We start from the raw sequence: 20,781 nt of genomic DNA, 5'->3' as shown, positions 1-20,781 counted from the left end.
GGCTTGAATTAAGGACCCTGAGATTAAGAGTCTCACATTCTACCAACTAAGCTATCTCTCTCTCTCAATTTGAAAGGTTTTGAACTCTAATTTTCTCAGGGGAACTACCTTAAACAGTACCATTTAAAAAACAAGTTTTTAAATTCAGGTACAAGGGAAACAGAACTGTTCAATGGGATTCATTCCAAAACACAGTGGTACCTCCGGTTGCGAACATGATCCCTTCCAGAGGTCCAGCTGGATCCCTGGGTTTTCGCAACCTGAGGATCACTGTTCTGCGCATGCGCGCGGTGGTAAACCGCTTCTGCACATGCACATGGGGCGAAACGCGGTCAAATACTTCCGGGTTTGCCGCTTTCGCAACCTGAAGTTTACGTTACCCGAAGGTAACGTAACCCGAGGTGCTACTGTAAATCCAAAGTAAAGCCATTATTTTAATGGCTGACACAATAATGTAAGACCACACATTATCCGAAGGGCAATACCTGATTTGAAGGTATGAATTAAGCACATAAGCAATGTGCCCAACTCTTGGCAATAGAATGTGTGCTGCTGTTCATTCATATCCACGTTCAAGTGTTTGGTAGTGATATCTTCCAGGAGGATCCCCACTAACTGCAACAAGAACCTAGGGAGAGGGAGTTTTACAAAGCATCATGTAATTCCCCAAGTAAAGAACAAAATAGGGTTAAGATCTATTTGTCAACATAGCCCTGGAGGGGAAAAAGAATCCCATAAGTGCACACACAAATGTATGGACACAATAAATAAATAACTTATATTTGCCCGTAGTAAGATTTCATTGTTGGGTTACTATAAAATTCTGGGATGTCTCAGGTCTCCTTTTCTAATAAATACACACTTTATCCCAGTATGTATTATAAGGAAATTGTACAACAACAAAAAATGACTAACCTAGAAAATGTCTCTTCAGGCAGATATTTATCTTGCTCTTCCAGAGTTTGTTCGTGAGTTGAGGTAAGAATGGTTTCACCATTTCGTAGTCTGTTAATTGTTTTGCAGGAGATTAAATATGGTGAGAAGGAGAGCTCTTGAATACGAGAAAGAACAATGTCTTCTGTCGACTGTGAAATCAAAACACGAAGAATGGCAAGAATGCCAGATATCCATAATTGCACAGTGCTCACGGAGGCCTACCAGTGAGAGAAAAACCCCAAAAGAAGGAAAGTGATGAAGGAAGACGACAACATCAGGGCCTGCCCAAATTGAACTGCCTCCCTTCCCCTCCAAGGGCCAACATTATTTTTATTTATTTTAGTATTTTTAAATTGTAAACTGCCTTGGCAGAAAGGTAAATGCAATCAATCAACAAATTGTACGTAAAGTTGAAAATACTGATGGGGGCAGGAGTGTATGATTCCCCCTTCCATTATTTTTTGACCAGATTGCTTTAGCTTTCTGTGATTTTCCACTCACATCTTGCCAAGTAAAAAATGATGCTTACCAATGTACTGGGAGTCACAAACATGCTCCTTAAAAGCATGTCCACTGGTCGGAGGGCTGATGGTGCCAGAATTTCAAATAAAGTGTTCAATACCCCCAGAGCTTCATGAGAATCTATGTGCATCTATTTAAAAAAACAAACATAAATCCCATTTTTGTCATCACCAACATTATTATGTTTAATTGTTTTTAATTATTGTTTTCTCCGTTTTTAGCTTTTTCTAATAATAATAATGATGATAATAATAATGTCAAAAAATCTACAAAATCAGTTAAATAACAATAATAAAAATAAAAATAATAAAAATAAATAAATGCTGAACTCATTATTAATTTCTGAGAGCAACCTAATCAGACAGAATTCTAATGCTTAGTCTTTCTAACACAAATCTCAGCATGGCATTAAAGCATACCATGAATGTACACTTTTTCACAAAGAAATATTAAGAGCTGGGAGCATTTACCTGACTTTATGAAGTTACTGATTTACATTTGCCACATACAGGCAGCAACCATTTGGCAAACGTCCCAAGTGATGCACGACTGCGACATGTGGGCCCCTTTTGGCGGAACGGGCTTATGTGGGACCGCTGACACAAACAATGACCCAGAACACAACCCCCGAGTAAAGGGGGAGTTCCCTGTATTTAAACATTTCACGCATTTGGAATTTTCAAGCCTTGTGGGTTTCTTGTAAACGATATTCAGAGTAGACTCACTGAAATCAGTGAACTTAAAGAGTTAGACATGACACTGATTTCAATGGGACTGCTCTGAGTTTGACTTAGTTGGATAACACCCCCTATATACCTAAAAGTCCTGTATGCCCTGGCTCTTGCTCTAAACATGACAACAGGAGCTCCTACTTGAAAGTAAGGAAGATATATGTATTGAAGTACAGACTCGGTGACAAGGCTAGAGTAGCCTCAAACCTCTGACTAGGTAATGGGAACTGGTGACGCTCACCAGGCTAGAAGCCGCCGTCAAAGTTCAAGGAGTTCAAGATCAAAACAAGAAAAGTTCAAAAGCATAAGGAAGCTTTGCTCAATGAGTTCTCACAGTCACCAGCAAAGCTTTTAAAGGCATGGCAGGGCAAGCTTATGCACAAGCCTCCCATGGCTTATTGGAATGCCAAACTTGCGGACATGCGCTGTGTTGGAGAGTGCGAGTCTGCTCCCACATGTGGAGCCACAGCTGCATCTTGAGCAACAAGCCTGCGCCCTCCCCATCTGACCCCAGGGGGACACCCATCACAGGAGGGATTGGGTGGCTGGAACTGCCACTTCCCCATCAAAAGCTGCCAGATTGCCAGCCCACAAATGGGCACGAGCCTGACATCAACCAAGACAATACATAAAAACCAGCAGAGAGATATTTCATGATCCCAGGGTTATTTATTTATTTATTTATTTGAACTTAATCTATTAATTGACCTTAAGGTGGCTATCCTGGAGCAAAGGAACTTCCAAAGGAGACTGCAGTAAAAACTGCTGGATTTTAATTCATCATAATAAATTTGTTAGTCTTTAAGATGCGACAAGTTTGCCTGTTGTTTTAGTTGCAGCACACTTAACAAGCCTACTGCAAGTTGAAACACCACATATTGCAAACAAACAGTGGAACATATAAGCATATATTAGTTTAGGTAACTGATAGTTTTAACCTGCTGTTTTGCCAACATTGGGAGAATGATGTCTGCTATCTGTCGGGATAATCTTTTCCATTTGTCTTCATTCTCTCTGTGACACTGCTGCAATACTAGGATGAACATCTCCAGCACCTGATGATAAATAAGAAATCTCAGAACATGCCACATTCCTTTATATCATTAGAAAATTATTCCTTTCCGTTCTCTTTCCCTGCTTGTCTGACAGAAATGTTCTAGCATTCCCCATGTTCTTTTCTCCCCAAAATGCAATATAAATTTATTCAGGACATTACACAGAGTGTTTCTGTGTCAGCCTCAGCAAAAAGAGAGAAAAATAGAAAGGCTGCTTTTTTCATAGTGGTCCCAGTGTTTCCTATAATGCATTGTAATGTATAAGGCAGCTCCCCACTTGTGTGCACTCAAGACACACATGGTGCCAATCAATCAATAAACAAAAATACAAATAAGTAAGCAAAATTATAAGCAAGCATAAAGAATATGAATACACACACACAAAGTAAACAAATAAACAAACAAGTAAATAAAAAACAAAACAAAGCACTCCTCAAGCATTCAGTGACTGCCTATAATTAATTTTGCTATTTTAATACTGATCCTCTTTCAGTAGTTTGCATTAAATATAAAATATTGTGATATTTTATTCAAATTGTTTTTTATTGATGTTATGGATTCTTAAGTTACCTTGAAACCCTTACGAGCAAGAGGCAGATAAAAGCATTTCAAACGAAGAATAAAAAATATAGAAATGTATTAAAAAAAATTCCCTACAGAAAAAATATACAAGGTACTGGAAGACTGTCGCAGAAAGGAACATAACATGGAATTCAAGACCTTCAGCCCAAACCATTCCAAACAAAAATGGACATACTAATTAGCCTACAAGAATGCCCACACAGTTTACCTGATGGTACTGGATAAGCCTCAACAACATTGAGACAACCACTTCTTTTTGCGTCTCCAGTTCTTTTCCAGCATCAGCTTTGTTTGCTCCTCTTAATATAAACAGATCATGAACAATGGGCTGTAGAGCAGGTATTGCTACAAAAGAAGGTACAATATCAATCTTAAATTAAAATGTAACAGAACTAAAACATATAAACTCTTAACTATAGACGTTCTGCTGTCAAACCTTAGGACTAATGTATCTTTAATGTGTGTTTTTTATGACATTTGTATTTTAAGGCCAGGAGTAAGGGGAAGGATTCAGAAGCCAAGCCTTTTATCTCTGCTTAGTGCAAGAAACTAAAAGGTTACGGTTAAGATGATCTAGCTCTTGTAAATAAAGAATAACCACACACCCAGATGGCAAAGAACTTAGCTAACACAGTTACAGTGACAAAAATATTCTTCCCAATAGAAGAGTATTTCTTGAATAGGTCAAAAACTGGTAGTGAAAAGTTTCTTGCATAAAGTCCCTTATTAAAAGGAGGAAAAGGGTTATGTGCAAAGAAAGCACATAAATTCTCCTGCAAATTTTTATAATGATTGGAATAATTCTCAAATCCAGTGCCACAAAACCCTTACAACTTTTTAGCACTTGATATACCAAACATTAGTTTTGCAACTTTACTCTTTAATTACCATGCGTAACGGCTTTCCTTCCACTGGCCATTATCCCATCACACAGCTGAATAATTTTAGGAATTCCAATTATCTGTTTGGAGTGGTAGCGCTCATAAGACAACAATACCAGGAAGAAAAAGATACTAGGAATAATTGCTTCTGATTCCCTAGAGAGAGAAAAAGGAAGAGAAATATTTTAAGAGACTTCTGAAACTTCCAGAAGAAGGAGGACCACTCAGTTTTGGAGGCTCAAACAGCTGAGAACTAGATTCAGCTAATGACAAAAGAATCTTAAGCCTAATAACTCTATAATTTAAATATTCCTAAATGCAGAGCAATGAGGGAAAATCATCCCTGTGATCTAATTTCTTTCTTGGTTGTGGGAGGATGACTTCCCATTTTTAAAAATGAAAAAGGCAACGACTGTTTTTGTGTCCTTTTGATGCCATTTCCCTCTCCCATTGCATGATCTCAGCCAATTATGGATCATACATTGCGATGACATAATGATGCTACATATCCAGATCTGATGACATATCAGCACCACTGAAAGCAAATTAAGTGGTATTACCCTTACTTGAATGGGGAGGGGATCTGCGCCAATGCTCCCCATTTAGTGACACAACTGCTATGGTGCAGAAAGGGGGGGGGAGGTCTTGGCAATAGTAATAATAATAATAATAATAATAATAATAATAATAATAATAATAATAATAATTTATTATTTATACCCCGCCAATCCTGCTGGGTTTCCCCAGCCACTCTGGGCGGTTTCCAACAGAACATTAAAATACAATAACCTATTAAACATTAAAAGCTTCCCTAAACAGGGCTGCCTTCAGGTGTCTTCTAATAGGGATGTAATTTCTCATCTACCCCCAATTGCCACGAGGAAGCAATTTTTGGAAAAATGAAAATCATTTAAAAATTGGACCTGCATTCAAATTTTTATACATATAATTCCACAGGCCTGTATGAGACTTGATTTATACCTGAACTGTCCCACTTCAATGTATTCAAACTGCTTTAGCACAAATCCAATGAAAACCTGCAAACAAACAAAAAAATCTGCATTAATTTATGCCCCACCAAAAGTTTAACAAGTCAAAACACTTAATGTGCATTGGGATTAAACACCTGATCAGGCTTTTTAAAACAACTACTTGCTGTTCATATTACTCCACATACTGTACATATTATTGCACAAATACAATTTACATGGGGCTTGTTCCTGGCGTGCGCCCCCCAGCAGACTCGTGTGGCAGTGGTTGCACATTTTTGGGATGTGTGCAAAATGGTCACCGCCTGTATGCTAAAAAGAAAATGAACAATTCTTGTAGCGACCAATATTCCAGTTGCCAAATGTGTTTCTAAATTTACTATAAAGTTCCCTTTTCCTGCCAATGCCGTGGTCAGTTTCTCTGTACATCATCGTGGTATGAAGACACTTCTGACACCACTTAGGGGAAGAAGCTTCCTGGTTTCCTAGTCCAGAATTGGCAATGAAAGAGTTTCCTCCATTAGAAGTATACATGGTCAGGAGTGGGGGTGGGAAGGGAAAATGTAACCACAACCAATGAAAACCTGAGAAAACTAAGAACGAGCAATTGAAGTGGCAGGAACACGGCACCCCTGTTTGACCCTGCCTACTGCTTCCACACATGTGTCTATGATAACAGAGCAGCCAAAACACTTTTCGGGGAAGGAGACAGCCCTCTGGAGTAAGTAGGAAGGCAAATATTCCCCACTGTTCCAGGAGTACACAGGCCATTTTCTACATCCTGCAGGATCCTGAATTCAATGAATATTGAGTAAAAGCTTCCACCATATTTAATATATACAGTATACCCAAAAGCACAGTCTGCAGCAATGCTTTATTTCAAAGGAGGTGAAGTGGCAGTCAGCCAAACCAAGAACGAGAGTAAATTATTAGGTTTCAGAAAATAAGGACATGATTTTTTTTCTTTAACACAAATTACATCTTCTCCACTGAAGTCATAAGGCAAGCTTATTAGTCTATAATCATACATTATGTCAATATGAGTAAGAACAAAAATGGCCACTCCTCTTTAATCAATTCCACATAAGCGAAACTGAAGGACATACCTGATCGGAGTCTAGAAGACAATAGTTAACCCGTAGCTGAACCAGTTGTGCAAGAAGATCCAAAACTTGCCTCTGCAGCTGTACAGATGTTGTTGTGGTATACTGTTTTAATGCTTTGATGACAAGGGGCTCAAACAAACGAATGTGATTATGAATAATATTCTATGAAAAGGGGGAAATGCAGGAATTAAATTGGATTCCAGTGTGAAAATATTGCATTTAATTGTCAACCTAAAGTGACAAAAGGTTTCCTGTCATGATCACAAGCCCAGTTCCAATAATTCCAGTAAATCTATTTTGTGAAAAGCTGGCACAGGGTTTGGGATTGAAACGTTTTAGAAACACTTAGGTCAAACTAGAATGGAAAATGTCAACCTCATTTCTTTATAGGCAAGTCTTCCATGATTTTTTAATAAAGCAGGGACTGCTGTGGTTTACAGGATTTCAATGCAAAATATTTCCCCCTCAATTGAGCTCTAATAATGAAAGTGAGCCCTGCTTGGGCTGGGGGTAGGGAGGTAAAGCATTCTGTGTCTGTGGCAAAGGAAACCACAGAAAAAAAAGGTTTATCTCCTCTGATCTACATGCCTCTGTATCAGTGAATGGGGCAGTCCTGCATTTAAAGAAAAAGGTCTGCTGCTGTCACAGAAAATTTCTGTCTTTATACTTGCATTTATGTAACTAATTCTGTTCCTTTCAGCTAAAACATGATAAAAATCCATGTAACAGTGACAACAACAAAAATCAATACCATAATGAATAAAATGCAACAAGCAACAGCTTTAGAAATGTATTTCTGCTCGTACCTTGTCAGCACGATTCTTCACTGCACTTGACATACCAGCTTTTAGTTGGGTAGAAACTTTTTGCAATATATCAAACCACCTATAGAAAACAAAAATACTTATTATTAGTGCACATTTATTTTAAAATACCTATATTATTGCAGAGAGTAGTGGAAACCACCCTGTGATCTTTGGAGGAAGGTCGGTATATTATTATTATTATTATTAATAATAATAATAATAATAATAATAATAATAATAATAATATATTATATTAATATTATTATTATTAATAATATAATAATAATAATATTGATAATATTAATAATAATAATAATAATAATAGCAACACAAGAGGAGCACCACAAGTGCAGTAAATACACAAATAATTTAACAGGTGACCTGCTTGGGCTTGGCTTCTGAATCCTTCCTCCTGTTCCTGGCCTTAAAATATCAGCTTTATCCATGGGTGTCATAAAAAAATGAATTTCTGTTTTCAGAGGGCTCCAGCTGGTGTGGTCTAGTTACAACTTTAAACAGTAAATCTGAGCTCCTGTTGCTGAATCTATGAACCCATGGAAAGAAGAGTAGAGACCGCGTCCTCAGAAACTTGGCAGCGCAGCGCATGTGTGACCTTCCTTGCATGCCCACATGCTGGCTAATGTGAATGGCTTTAACTTCCTGGGCTTCAAGACTTCTGAACTTAAGATAGGTAAGCCCAAGAGGCCTGGTGGTTTAGGCCACAGTGCCACTGACGTCCCTTACATGGCAGTAAGTCTTACTTCTTAGCAGATAACTACAAGATTGCACTGTAACAGTCATCCTATTCACAATTATCTGGGAGTGAGCTCCACTGAACACAGTGGCACTCATTTTTTAGTACGCATGCATAGGACTGCAGTAAAATGTGTATTATATCCTGCTTCTCTTCATCTATGCATTACAAGGACTCTCTCTCTCTCTCTCTCTCTCTCTCTCTCTCTCTCTCTCTCTCTGTGTGTGTGTGTGTGTGTGTGTGTGTGTGTAGGTAGATATACAGTCATACCTCGGGTTGAAGTAGCTTCGGGATGAATATTTTTGGGTTGTGCTCCGCTGCGACCCGGAAGTAACGGAGTACATTACTTCTGGGTTGCACCACTTGCGCATGTACAGACGCGAAACGTGACCCGCACAGTCGCGTATTACGTTTACTTCAGGATGCGAACGGGGCTCCGGAACCATTGTAATGTAAATAAAGGAATACTATTGAAATAAAAGGATAAAAGTTACTCTTACCCAGAAGTATCATGTTCTTGTTCAGCCTGCATCATATTCCTTAAGCTTGCGTCAGCAAGTGCCTGTGTAAAATGTGTGTAAGGAGCCATGAAGCAATAATGATAAAGACCGGGCCTCAAGTTTGAAGAGCCTAGGCGCTGGGCTTTGCCTTGGGATCTGCTAGGATTTGAAGATAAGCAATCGTATTGTGATGCCAAGTTGGTGCCAAACAATGTCTTTAGCAACTAGGGGGAAATGGGAAAAGAAGTCTGAAATTAGGCAAATTCAGACAAGGTTAAGAATGTTGAAAGAAAACATTTTTTTTCCTTTTTACCTGTTGCACACATACAGTTGCCATCATTGGTTCTCTGTTGAAACAGGATTTCAGATAACCCAAAATTTCTTCAACATACTATAAACAGGGAAATTTCAAAAAGTTGCAGTTTAGCCAGACTGTATTTATAAAGATACTTCTACACACACACATCACATGATGTGAGGAGCTTGTTATTGTCACATCAATTTTATTATATTGAACTATTAAATTAAGGAACAGGAGGGGAACAGAAAACAAAGAATAAATATTGTTATCAATGATAATAGTGACATAGCTCCCAGAGTATTTCTTTACATGGGCATTTATAAAGTAATTGTAATTCTGTAATGTTACCTCAGCAAGTAGATCAGTGAAAACACTTGTAAATAGTCCTTCAAAATTGTGTATTTTAAACATTTCATTGTGATGGCATATACTGAGTGAAGCATACCTAAAATCTAAGGGTATCTGTAAGGACAGTGGTAGAATATCTGCTTTGCATATAGAAAGGGCCCTAGTCTATCCCCTGGTAGGGATAGGAGAAACCCGTCTGAAATCCTGGAGAGCTACTAGTCACTGCAGACAATACTGAAGTAGATGGATCAATGGTGTGACTCAATACAAAGCAGGGAACCTTTTGGGCCAACGGGCCAGATTGCCATCTGTCCCCACCCCTGCGGGCCAGCTTACCTGTCCATTAGCCACCCAGCTATCTCACTCAGCTGTCAAAATCTCTTGCCCTGTACTTCCTAAGCACAAAGCGCTGGGTGTAGGGCTGGCAAAGGTGCTTTCTGCAGGGACTGACTGCGTGATCAGGTTCCCAATGGGGAAACTCAGTCTCACAACCCATTCAGGAGGGTTAGAGGCAACATTCGTCAGCTGATGGGCATGGACTTCAACGCTGCTTTCTGCAGAGAATGGCCGTGTGATCAGAGTCCCCCATGAGGAATGCAGTTGTGCAGCCAATCCATCTGTGTCTTTACTTGCCCCACAACAGATGCCACACACGGGCCAAATTGTGAGCCATGGTGAGTTAAATTTGGGCCCCGGGCGAGAGATTCCCTACCCCTGGTATAAAAGCAGCTTCCTTTGTTCCTATGATTCAGAAATGGAAAGCAGTGCTATTTTTCATTTGCACCGCTACTCTAATAGCACCTCCTCCAGCTGCTCTGGAGACTGCTAAGGAACCTCTCCAGAGTTTCAAAGATGGCTTATCATGCAACACACAAGGGCTGTGTCTGGAAACAGGGGACACATTGATCCCCAAATAGAATAGGCAGATCCAACAATGAGCAAATCGTAGCTTTGTTTACATATACTTAAGTTCAACTGACATCATTGTGGTGTACGTGTGCACACAAACACACTCCTAGATTCTGTCAAAAATCATGGCCCATTGAACTACCTGACAAGCTTTGCGTGTACACTGAGACTTCTGACTCATTTCATTCTTATAAGAGTCTGATAGGCTGCTTGTTAAGCCACTTTTGGGGATTTGAAAGTAGAAAGAAATGTAAAAAAAAATCTTGGCATGGACAGAAGAGGTTGAAGGGGTTCTTAGGATAGAAGTCCAAATCTTTAAAGCCAACTTCTGGTACCAACCAATAGGGGCAGGAATTATTTAACAAAATATACCATCACATCCAGTCTGAGGATAACTTGTAAAATGATTAAGACTTGTTTCTCTAGTTGATGTAGTGACACAGTCATTAAAAAGCATTACAAGTAATTATTAACCCACTTTTCCAACATCTTGAAGAGTGGCAAGCTCTAAAATCTGAGAGAGGACATCCAAAGCAGACCGCAGAAATCCACCAAACTTTTCGTTGCTGTTCTGGAGATCCAGTGTAACCTTATCCACCGATACAAAATAATAATAATAAATTAAGAGCATAATAACCATTTAGCAAGCTTGTAAAACTCTGCAACCAGTTATCTGATAATACACCCCATCAAACTACTTATCAACAGACTAATAGGCAGGCATAGGATTGCTATCAAAAACAGAACCTACTAAAAAAATAATTTAGGAACTGAAGCATTTCCACGCAGAAAGAAAAAGGAGTGGGAAATCCTTATTTGCTTAATTTCACTGCATTTGTCTATGTTAAAGAAATAGAAACAAAGCTAGAAAAGTAAGAAAGGTGACATCCAGACGGATGGAGGAGCTTCAGAATTTGGAAACCCATGGTCCTGAAAGCTAAGCAGGAAAAGGTTTGGAAATAAGGCTGTGCTTCATTTAATTTTGTTGATTAAATTTAATATGCTTCATTTAGGTATTCTGTATGTTGTTTTTATGCAGCAAGTGGGCTCAAGAAATCAAACAAAAAATACGCTTCTCTAATGTTTGCTGCTAAGCTATGACTTGGAACCCTAAGAAAATATAATTTACAATATGAATTAACTCAGTAACATCAGAGCATGCAGACACACTATGTTTGGAAGATAGATTTAAGTGCAGGAGGAGATAGTACCTTATAGTTAGCATGGGTAGCTTTCAAAACATCATACAGCTTGAGATATGAAGGGAGGTGATAGAAGTTACCCAGTGTTGACGATTTGCTTGTTGGAACAGGACCCGAAGCATCAGTTTGCCTGGGAGCTTGTTAATGAAAAATATATATATTTCTATTAGTGTTAAACTCTTAGAACTGACCTCCAGAGATGACGGCGATTCTCTGTGTAATCACTTTGTGGATTAAATATATATGCACTTCAAATATCTAAAGAGCTGTCCCATGGAAGAAGGAGCAAGCTGATTTCCTCCTGATCTGGAGAGCAGGACTGCAACAAATGACTTCAATTTACAATAAAGGAGATTCTGACTGAACCTTCTGACAGTAAGAGCTGTTTGTGCAACAGACTCCCTCAGAAGGTGGTAGACTCTGGTGGCTTCTAAGCAGAGGTTGGATGGCCATCAGTCATGGATGCCTTAGTGGAGATTTCGGCATTGTAGGGGGTTGGACTAGATGACATTTGGGGTCCCTTCCAACTTTACAATTCTATGACTCTAAGTGGGACTTGCATGCTCTTCACAGGACTGTTTTGGGGGGATTCCGTTCTTTAGTTCCCCCCTTAGTTGCACTTCTGCAAACGACAGGGTTCTTTCAAGTACAGATGGGGCCATCTTGGCTGTATTTGGCCCAGCAGTTGGAGAACTGAAATGATCATTACCCAACCCATTTAACCCTTCCTTATCCCACCAAAATCTGAAACTGCTATGGGCATGTAGTATTATTATGAATCTGTGATCAATTTTATTTTGCCTTTTCCCTATAATACTTTTAAAAGTATTATTAATTAAATCTGCATACTGCCCTTCATCCAAAGATCCCATGGCAGTTCACAACAGAAAAATAAAAATGAGAAAACAAAACACGTAATAAAATGAAAACAAAAAAATAACTCCCCTCTCACAGTAAGCATATTCTGTGCAAATGCAGACATCAAGCAGGGAGAGGTCCAACATGGTGTGAGCAGGTGTCTGTTTGTGTAAGAGACTTCTCCTTCCTCTCTTTTGCACTCTGCAGACCCTTCTACACTCACCAAATTTCCACAGGGGGTGGGGACTCCACAAGGCTGATCACTTACATCATAGGTTTTTTTTAAAAAAAGAAACGATGGTTTAATGTGACTTGCAAACCTGGCCTTTATATTTAACCATCTTATTCCTGCTATGAAAAACCTAATAAATGAGTCAGCTTCATGTGTACCCATTATTCTGACTATAAAACAATTACAAGATTAGAAAGAAACAGCTTTGTCAGAAAACTCAACAAAAAGATACAGAGTTTCCAAATATTGTACTATATAAGCAGAAATAGGACAGTGCGGGGGGGGGGGGGACTGAACTGGAAAATACAAAAATTTTAATTGGCTATTCTATGTGTAGCTTGACAGACTCATCCTACCTACCTGGGCTGTTTTCACTACTCTTCTTAGGGCTCATTGGTACAGATGTCTGTTCAACAACATCTTTCTCTTTTCCCTTGCGCCGAATTGGACTCAGAGAAGGTGGATTTGTTAGAGATGGTAAAGTTGCCTTTAAAAAGGTAGAAAAAAATCAACTATGTTCCCAAAGAGCACCATGCACATTAACAAAATGCTGCAGGAAAAGAAGGAACATGCCAATCTGTAATCTCCTTAGCATTAACCATTTTAGCATATAAATGGCATAAACTGCAAATCATTACATTTCAGATAAGTGTTTAAAAAACTTTAGAGCCTAATTATAACAATTTTTTTTATAAAGAACAGATGAAACTCTTTCTGCATCTAACTGAACTATTTATTTTAATTATGAAAAAAACCATAAACAATAGTAGCGTTTAACTGAGACAATAGTAGTGTAATACCTTTAACTGAGAGCAACTACAATGCCATAAAAAGCAACATCTGCTTATCTGATGGGACTTTTCCTTACTCTCTCCCCACTCCCAGCCCTCCAAATTTGACTCTGGGTGGCCGAGTGACAACACTGGAGTTTATTTAATTGCACTACTTTGTGACACTTCAGTTATTCCTAACGAAATGGGGAAAGCATATACTACTATTGCCTCTTAAGTATTTAGCAATATCACTAAAAAAAACAAAGCCATACCTTTATTGTTGAACCAGGAAGAACATCGTCCATTACATGAGCACAAATATTAACGACCTTCAGTAAATGGGAAAAAATTTGCTCTACCAAAACGACAAGAGTTCTGTCTGCTAGAGCTGGCCAAGGCTCCTCCTGTTTAGCACCACCAGCATTAGCGTCCTCTTCAGTAGTCCAGGGGTTTTTCAAAGATTTTGAAGCACTAGCTGAAATCGCAACAAGCAGCAAATTCCTTAAGTTAATTATATATTGAAGAAGTCTTGAATATGTATTAGGTAAATGTCCCTTACCAGAGTTCACTCTATCTATCTACCTATCATCACACATGGGCTGTGTGTGTGTGTGTGTGTGTGTGTGTGTGTGTGTGTGTGTGTGTAAAACACATGGTTGATAAATGAGTAAGCCTTCCTCTTTTTAGTGGAAGGACTGTAGCTCAGTGGTAGAACACATGCCTTGCATGCAGAAAGTTCTACGCTCAATCACCAGATCTCCAGGTACAGCAGAGAGAGACCCTGACATAAAACCCTGGAGAGCTGCTGCCAGTCAGTGTAGACGAAACTGAGTAAAATGGACCAATTGTCTGACTTAGCTCTGATAAGGCAGCTTCAAATCACAGATGAGTTAGATCTTATTATCACAGAATCATAGAGTTGGAAGAGACCACAAGGGCCATCGAGTCCAACCCCCTGCCACTTGGTGTTTTAAGCAACAACACACACAGGCCGGTGGGCACAAGAGGTGGGACGGGACCTAGGAACAAAGTATAAATAGTGCCCTCTTCACATTTTAATATAACTATTTGTCCCTACCAATGAAATTAGGCAGTGTCACCCAGGGCACCTTACTCCCCAAAGACCTCCACTGAAGCATATGTTGTAAAACGCAGGATGTTATCTGAATGCTTTATTTATTGAAGAAAGAAAATTAAAATATATATATTTAAAAAAACTTTTAATTGTGCTTGGAAATGGACCAGTAGCTAGTATAACTAGTATAGAGAGCCAGTATAGAGAGCCAGTGTGGTGTAGTGGTTAAGAGCTGTAGACTCGTAATCTGGTGAACCAGGTTCGCTTCCCCGCTCCTCCACATGCAGCTGCTGGGTGACCGTGGGCTAGTCACACTTCTCTCTGAAGTCTCTCAGCCCCACTCACCTCACAGAGTGTTTGTTGTGGGGGAGGAAGGGAAAGGAGAATGTTAGCCGCTTTGAGACTCCTTCGGGTAGTGATAAAGCGGGATATCAAATCCAAACTCATCTATAAAAAGGGAATCCTGACAGTTAAGTCCAGTCACGAACGACTCTGGGGTTGTGGAGCTCATCTCGCTTTACTGGCCGAGGGAGCCGGCATTTGTCCACAGACAGTTTTTCCGGGTCATGTGGCCAGCAGGACTAAGCTGCTTCTGGAGAAACCAGAGCAGCGCACAGAAATGCCGTTTACCTTCCTGCCAGAGCGGTACTGGGACATCCGATCTCGGTGATCATGGGCAGGAGGCGGAGTTACGCTAAGACCAGATCATGTCATTACCGAGGAGGCAGGTTTAGTCGTTGTCTGAAGACTATCCCTGCCTCCGGGTCTGGCCTTGACCGGATGGATACTGGAATCAACAGGGGAAACCTACATGACCTGAAGGTGTTGCTGTGTAATGCCAGGTCAATGATGAATAAAACCACTGCCATCCACGACCTGATTGTGGATGGAGGATTTGACCTGGCATGTGTGACAGAGACCTGGTTGGAGGAAGCAGATGGGCCTGTCCTTGCCGCTGCTTGCCCACCAGGTTTCTCTTACACACAGCAACCCAGGTCATGTGGGCGGGGAGGGGGGGTTGCAGTGATTTTTAGGAAGTCACTAGCTTGCACCAGGCGTCCTACTGGGAAGATCCAGTTTTCTGAGTGCATGTTCTGGAAGTTGGGCAATAGGGGCAGTACAGGATTCCTTTTGGTGTACCGACCTCCCCGCTGCACCAAGGATTCCCTGTCTGAGCTGCTTCAGGTCGTGGCGGATTTTCTCCTGGAGACACCTAGTTTGGTTGTCCTAGGGGATTTTAACATCCATGCCGACACGACCTTACAAGGGGCCGCTCGGGACTTCGTGGAAAGCATGGCCTCCATGGGGCTGTCCCTGAATAAGTTTGGCCCAACTCATAGTCATGGACATGCCTTAGACCTGGTGTTCACCTCTAGTGACGTGGGTGATCTGACACTAAGTAAAAGTGAAACAAAAGAAGTGCCATGGTCAGATCACTTCCTGGTGCAACTGGACTTCTCCGCAACCCTTCCCCTCTGCAGGGAGGTGGGACCAATTCGGATGGTCCGCCCCCGCCACTTAATGGATCCAGATGGTTTCCAGAGAGTGGTAGGGGATGCTTTATCCCATGTTGATGGCCTTACAGCTGATTCCCTGGTGGCCCGCTGGAATGCGGAGTTAACCAGGGCTATCGACTGTCTGGCTCCGAAGCGCCCTCTCCGATTGCATGGAGCCCGGACAGCCCCGTGGTTTTCTTCGGAGCTGAGGGCGATGAAACAATCGCTGAGACGGCTAGAGCGTCGGTGGCAAAAAACTCACTCCGAATCTGACCGGACACAGGTTAGAGCTCAACTTCGAGCCTACCAAGTGGCGATAGCGACGGCGAAGAAGACTTTCTTCACCGCCTCTATTGCATCTGCAGAAAATAGTAGCAGGAGACTCTTTCAGGTGGTTCGCAATTTAACGGAACCACCTTTACCACCGGGGCCTTGTAAAGACCCCAAGATCTCCTGCAACGATTTTGCAAAGTTTTTTGCAGATAAAATCACTCATATTCGGAAGGAGCTAGACACCAACGTGGGAGCAGGGCTGGGGCGGGAGAGTGCTAGAGCTCTGTCTGGTCAAGTTGCATGGAATCAATTTCAATCCGTTACCCCCGAGGATGTGGACAGGCTGCTTGGACGCGTGAAACCAACCACCTGTCTCCTTGATCCTTGCCCATCCTGGCTAATAAAAGCAAGCCGGGAAGGGCTGGGCGATGGGCTCTGCGGGGTGGTGAATGCTTCCCTCTGTGAGGGAACATTCCCAGATCCGCTGAAAGAAGCGGTCATTAAACCGCTTCTTAAAAAACCATCTTTAGACCCGGCCAGTATGGCCAACTATCGCCCAGTCTCAACTCTTCCATTCTTGGGCAAGGTGATTGAGCGCGTGGTTGCTGAACAACTCCAGGCACGCCTGGAGGATGCGGACCATTTGGATCCCTTCCAATCAGGATTCAGGCCTCATCATGGGACTGAAACTGCCTTGGTCGCGCTGGTTGATGATCTCCGGCGAGCTAGGGACAAAGGTGAGAGTTGTTTCCTGGTTCTGCTGGATCTCTCAGCGGCCTTTGATACAATCGACCATAACATCCTTCTGGACCGTCTAGAGGGGCTGGGAGCTGGGGGCACTGTTATGCAGTGGTTTCGCTCCTTCCTCCTGGGCCGTGTTCAGAAAGTGGTGGTGGGGGATGAGTGTTCAGACCCCTGGGCTCTCACTTGCGGGGTGCCTCAGGGTTCTGTCCTCTCCCCCATGCTTTTTAACATCTATATGAAGCCACTGGGAGAGATCATCAGGGGGTTTGGACTGGGTGTCCATCAATATGCAGATGATACCCAGCTCTACCTCTCTTTCAAATCAGAACCAGTGAAGGCGGTGAAGGTCCTGTGTGAGTGCCTGGAGGCAGTTGGAGGATGGATGGCGGCTAATGGATTGAGGTTGAATCCTGACAAGACAGAAGTACTGTTTTTGGGGGACAGGGGGCGGGCTGGTGTGGAGGACTCCCTGGCCCTGAATGGGGTAACTGTGCCCCTGAAGGACCAGGTGCGCAGCCTGGGAGTCATTTTGGACTCACAGCTGTCCATGGAGGCACAGGTCAATTCTGTGTCCAGGGCAGCTGTCTACCAACTCCACCTGGTACGCAGGCTGAGACCCTACCTGCCCGCGGACTGTCTCGCCAGAGTGGTGCATGCTCTGGTTATCTCCCGCTTGGACTACTGCAATGCGCTCTACGTGGGGCTACCTTTGAAGATGACTCGGAAACTACAACTAATCCAGAATGCGGCAGCTAGACTGGTGACTGGGGGCGGCCGCCGAGACCATATAACACCGGTCTTGAAAGACCTACATTGGCTCCCAGTACGTTTCCGAGCACAATTCAAAGTGCTGGTGTTGACCTTTAAAGCCCTAAACGGCCTCGGCCCAGTATACCTGAAGGAGCGTCTCCACCCCCATCGTTCTGCCCGGATGCTGAGGTCCAGCGCCGAGGGCCTTCTGGCGGTTCCCTCATTGCGAGAAGCAAAGCTACAGGGAACCAGGCAGAGGGCCTTCTCGGTAGTGGCGCCTGCCCTGTGGAACGCCCTCCCATCAGATGTCAAAGCGATAAATAACTACCTGACATTCAGAAGACATCTTAAGGCAGCCCTGTTCAGGGAAGTTTTTAATCTGTGATATTTTAGTGTATTTTTGGTTTCTATGGAAGCCGCCCAGAGTGGCTGGGGAAACCCAGCCAGATGGGCGGGGTACAAATAATAAATTATTATTATTATTATTATTACCTATTTATCTACTTGCACTTTGACGTGCTTTCGAACTGCTAGGTTGGCAGGAGCAGGGACCGAGCAACGGGAGCTCACCCCATCGCAGGGATTCAAACCACCGACCTTCTGATTGGCAAGCCCTAGGCTCAGTGGTTTAGACCACAGCGCCACCCGTGTAACTAGTATATTCACTGCAAAAATTGAATGTTTTCTATATCTGGTCTCAGGTTATAATCACACTACTGTAATCTGCCAAACATTAGTTTCTGAACAGTCTTCAAGGCAGTTTCATATACGAAACATTGCATCAGCCCAAATAAGATCCTACCAGCGCATGGAAAAGGAAAGAATTAGAAGAGAGAACCTGAGCAGTAAGCTGTTGATTAAGATTAAATCATCATTGCTGAACTTTCTTCCTACCTGCAAGCAGATTTCCAGCCAGTATTAAAGCATCTTGGTGCGCAGAAAGATCTAGTGGGAACCAAGCGGATGAAAGCAGGGACAGAACCAAACCAGCCATACCAATAGTGCTACTCTTTTGAGAGTCTTCGGGAGTAGAACCCAGCAGAGTAAAACTGGAAGTTGAATTATGAACAGTCAGTTTCCACAAAAGGCAATATACACTATAATGCATAATAAAATATAATATACAAAAGTTAGCACAAAAATGCAAATAAAATATTGAGGATGCTCCTGCCTCACATCCTGGAATTTTAGCAAGTTTCCATAGTGGTCTGTAGTGTTCCCTGGCCTGAAGCAATGCAACTACGGGTGCAACACAAGTTAGCTCATGTAAAATTATGAAGTGAACCTTCTAGCAACCTTATTCTTTAGCATTTGGGGAATTGAACTAAAGACTACAAAGGCTAAAGATGGAAATACCGTATTTTTTGCCCTATAGGACGCACTTTTCCCCCTCCAAAAATGAAGGGGAAATGTGTGGCGGAATGCCGCCATCCCGCTGTCCCCCGACTTTGTTAGAAGGCTGGAGGGGGGGAGAAGCCTGCTCCTCCCCGTCGCCAGCCCCGCAAACTGGGGGGACAGCAGGGAGGCGCACCCCCGCATGGCTCTGGGTCCCATTCTGGGGGCTGGGGGAGAGGGAAGCTTGGGCTTCCCCCGCCCCAGCCCCGTGCCTGGGGGGGCGGGAAATAATTTTTTCCCCTTTATCCCCCCCCCCCAAAAATCTAGGTGCGTCCTATGGGCCGGTGCGTCCTATAGGGCGAAAAACACGGTACACATCTCCAACCAAGTCCAAGAAGTCCAATGGGGCCTGGTAGATAGCATTAAGTTCCAACCAGGTTATGCTGCTATCTCTGTGTAGTTCCTTAGCTTCCAGGCAAGATCAAGTACTCGGAAAAGCTGGCATCAATCATTACATAAACTATCTTCCAAGGTTCCCACAGCAGCTTGTTCCAGAGGGATCCAACACATGCACACACAGAGGACTAGACTGTATCTGGAATTGCTATTCTAGTTTGCTGTCAGAGAGAGAGGCAAGAAGCAGCTCCCCACTCCTTCATCAGCCTACCTGGGACTGACTACAATTTGACGCATCCACTTAAGAGTGTGGACCTGAAAGAGGGGAGACAACCACAAAAGGAGGGATGGAGGGTAGGAAGGAAGGAATGTGGCTGTCGATATATCTGTATGCCAATCTCGAAGGCCCATTCATGGTAAATTATCAACATTCTTGTCTCTGCTTGGCACGGGATACATCCTCACGATGTGAGGCGCTAAAGCTAAGATGAGCTTTGGGAAAATGTGAAAAATAGAAAGCATCTGTCTTAAACTGATGTGAGCACATTCTATAAAACCAAGGAAAATGTTTGAAGTGTGAAGGTCATCTGACTAAAATTTGTGAACAGGACAACTTCCTCTTAAGTGTGGAGTAATCTGTAACAGGGTGGATAGATGCTGAGCCTCATAGGTGAGAGCAAGACATGCCTTTATCCTCCTAGCAATGGTGAAGGAATAGCCCCCCCTTGCCCAAGGTCACAAGGGGAAAGGAAATAAAAAAGGAGTTACTGAAAAGTAAGGATGCAGTCCTACTCTGGTATTTTTTAAGGACCCTCTTACACTCTGGCCTCTGCCAGTCCTTTTACAAAAGGGTACTGAGTTTTGGGGCAAAAAGCAAGCAATATCTCTTAAATTGTTGGATAATTCTTTATAACACTGTTATTAATTAGCCTAGAAACTAGTAGTAAAGATTATCACTGAAGTTTTGCTGTTGACGACAAAGAAAAACGAAAGTATTTACTATCAAATATTGGTAGTTTAAAAGCAATCTTCACTCTTGAATATCTAAATTTTGACTTTGACACTTTAAAACATGGCACAGAAATTTAAGATGATGCAAACTTCTATTGGTGAAGTATTCATGGCAGAGAAAGGATCCACCATCAGCAAGTATAATCCCCACAAGGCAACAGGCACAGAGAAAGATACAGACTAGGGATGGGGAACTTGCTCCCCTCTGGGTATTGT

At 42.2% G+C, this 20,781-nt stretch overlaps 1 protein-coding gene across 4 annotated transcripts in view; it reads right to left on the bottom strand.

The window, feature by feature from the left end:
- HTT (huntingtin) overlaps positions 1-20,781 on the bottom strand; it is a 115,047-nt gene that overhangs the window by 52,587 nt on the left and 41,679 nt on the right. For all 4 annotated transcript variants that reach the window (XM_053403377.1, XM_053403374.1, XM_053403376.1 and 1 more), the window contains 16 exons: positions 18,718-18,872; positions 13,758-13,960; positions 13,073-13,199; positions 11,632-11,759; positions 10,899-11,009; positions 9,176-9,253; positions 8,863-9,086; positions 7,609-7,687; positions 6,803-6,964; positions 5,689-5,744; positions 4,715-4,863; positions 4,035-4,171; positions 3,128-3,244; positions 1,466-1,588; positions 916-1,154; positions 486-628 (listed from right to left, as the gene is read on the bottom strand). In XM_053403377.1, coding sequence (XP_053259352.1) covers positions 486-628; positions 916-1,154; positions 1,466-1,588; positions 3,128-3,244; positions 4,035-4,171; positions 4,715-4,863; positions 5,689-5,744; positions 6,803-6,964; positions 7,609-7,687; positions 8,863-9,086; positions 9,176-9,253; positions 10,899-11,009; positions 11,632-11,759; positions 13,073-13,199; positions 13,758-13,960; positions 18,718-18,872 — 2,231 coding nt within the window. The remainder of the gene's footprint in view (positions 1-485; positions 629-915; positions 1,155-1,465; positions 1,589-3,127; positions 3,245-4,034; positions 4,172-4,714; positions 4,864-5,688; positions 5,745-6,802; positions 6,965-7,608; positions 7,688-8,862; positions 9,087-9,175; positions 9,254-10,898; positions 11,010-11,631; positions 11,760-13,072; positions 13,200-13,757; positions 13,961-18,717; positions 18,873-20,781) is intronic.

Source organism: Podarcis raffonei, chromosome 9 (assembly GCF_027172205.1).
Source record: "Podarcis raffonei isolate rPodRaf1 chromosome 9, rPodRaf1.pri, whole genome shotgun sequence".
NCBI classification, from domain to species: Eukaryota; Metazoa; Chordata; class Lepidosauria; order Squamata; family Lacertidae; genus Podarcis; species Podarcis raffonei.
The sequence above is the reverse complement of the archived record's forward strand: the minus strand, read 5'-3'. Positions and strand labels throughout refer to the sequence as shown.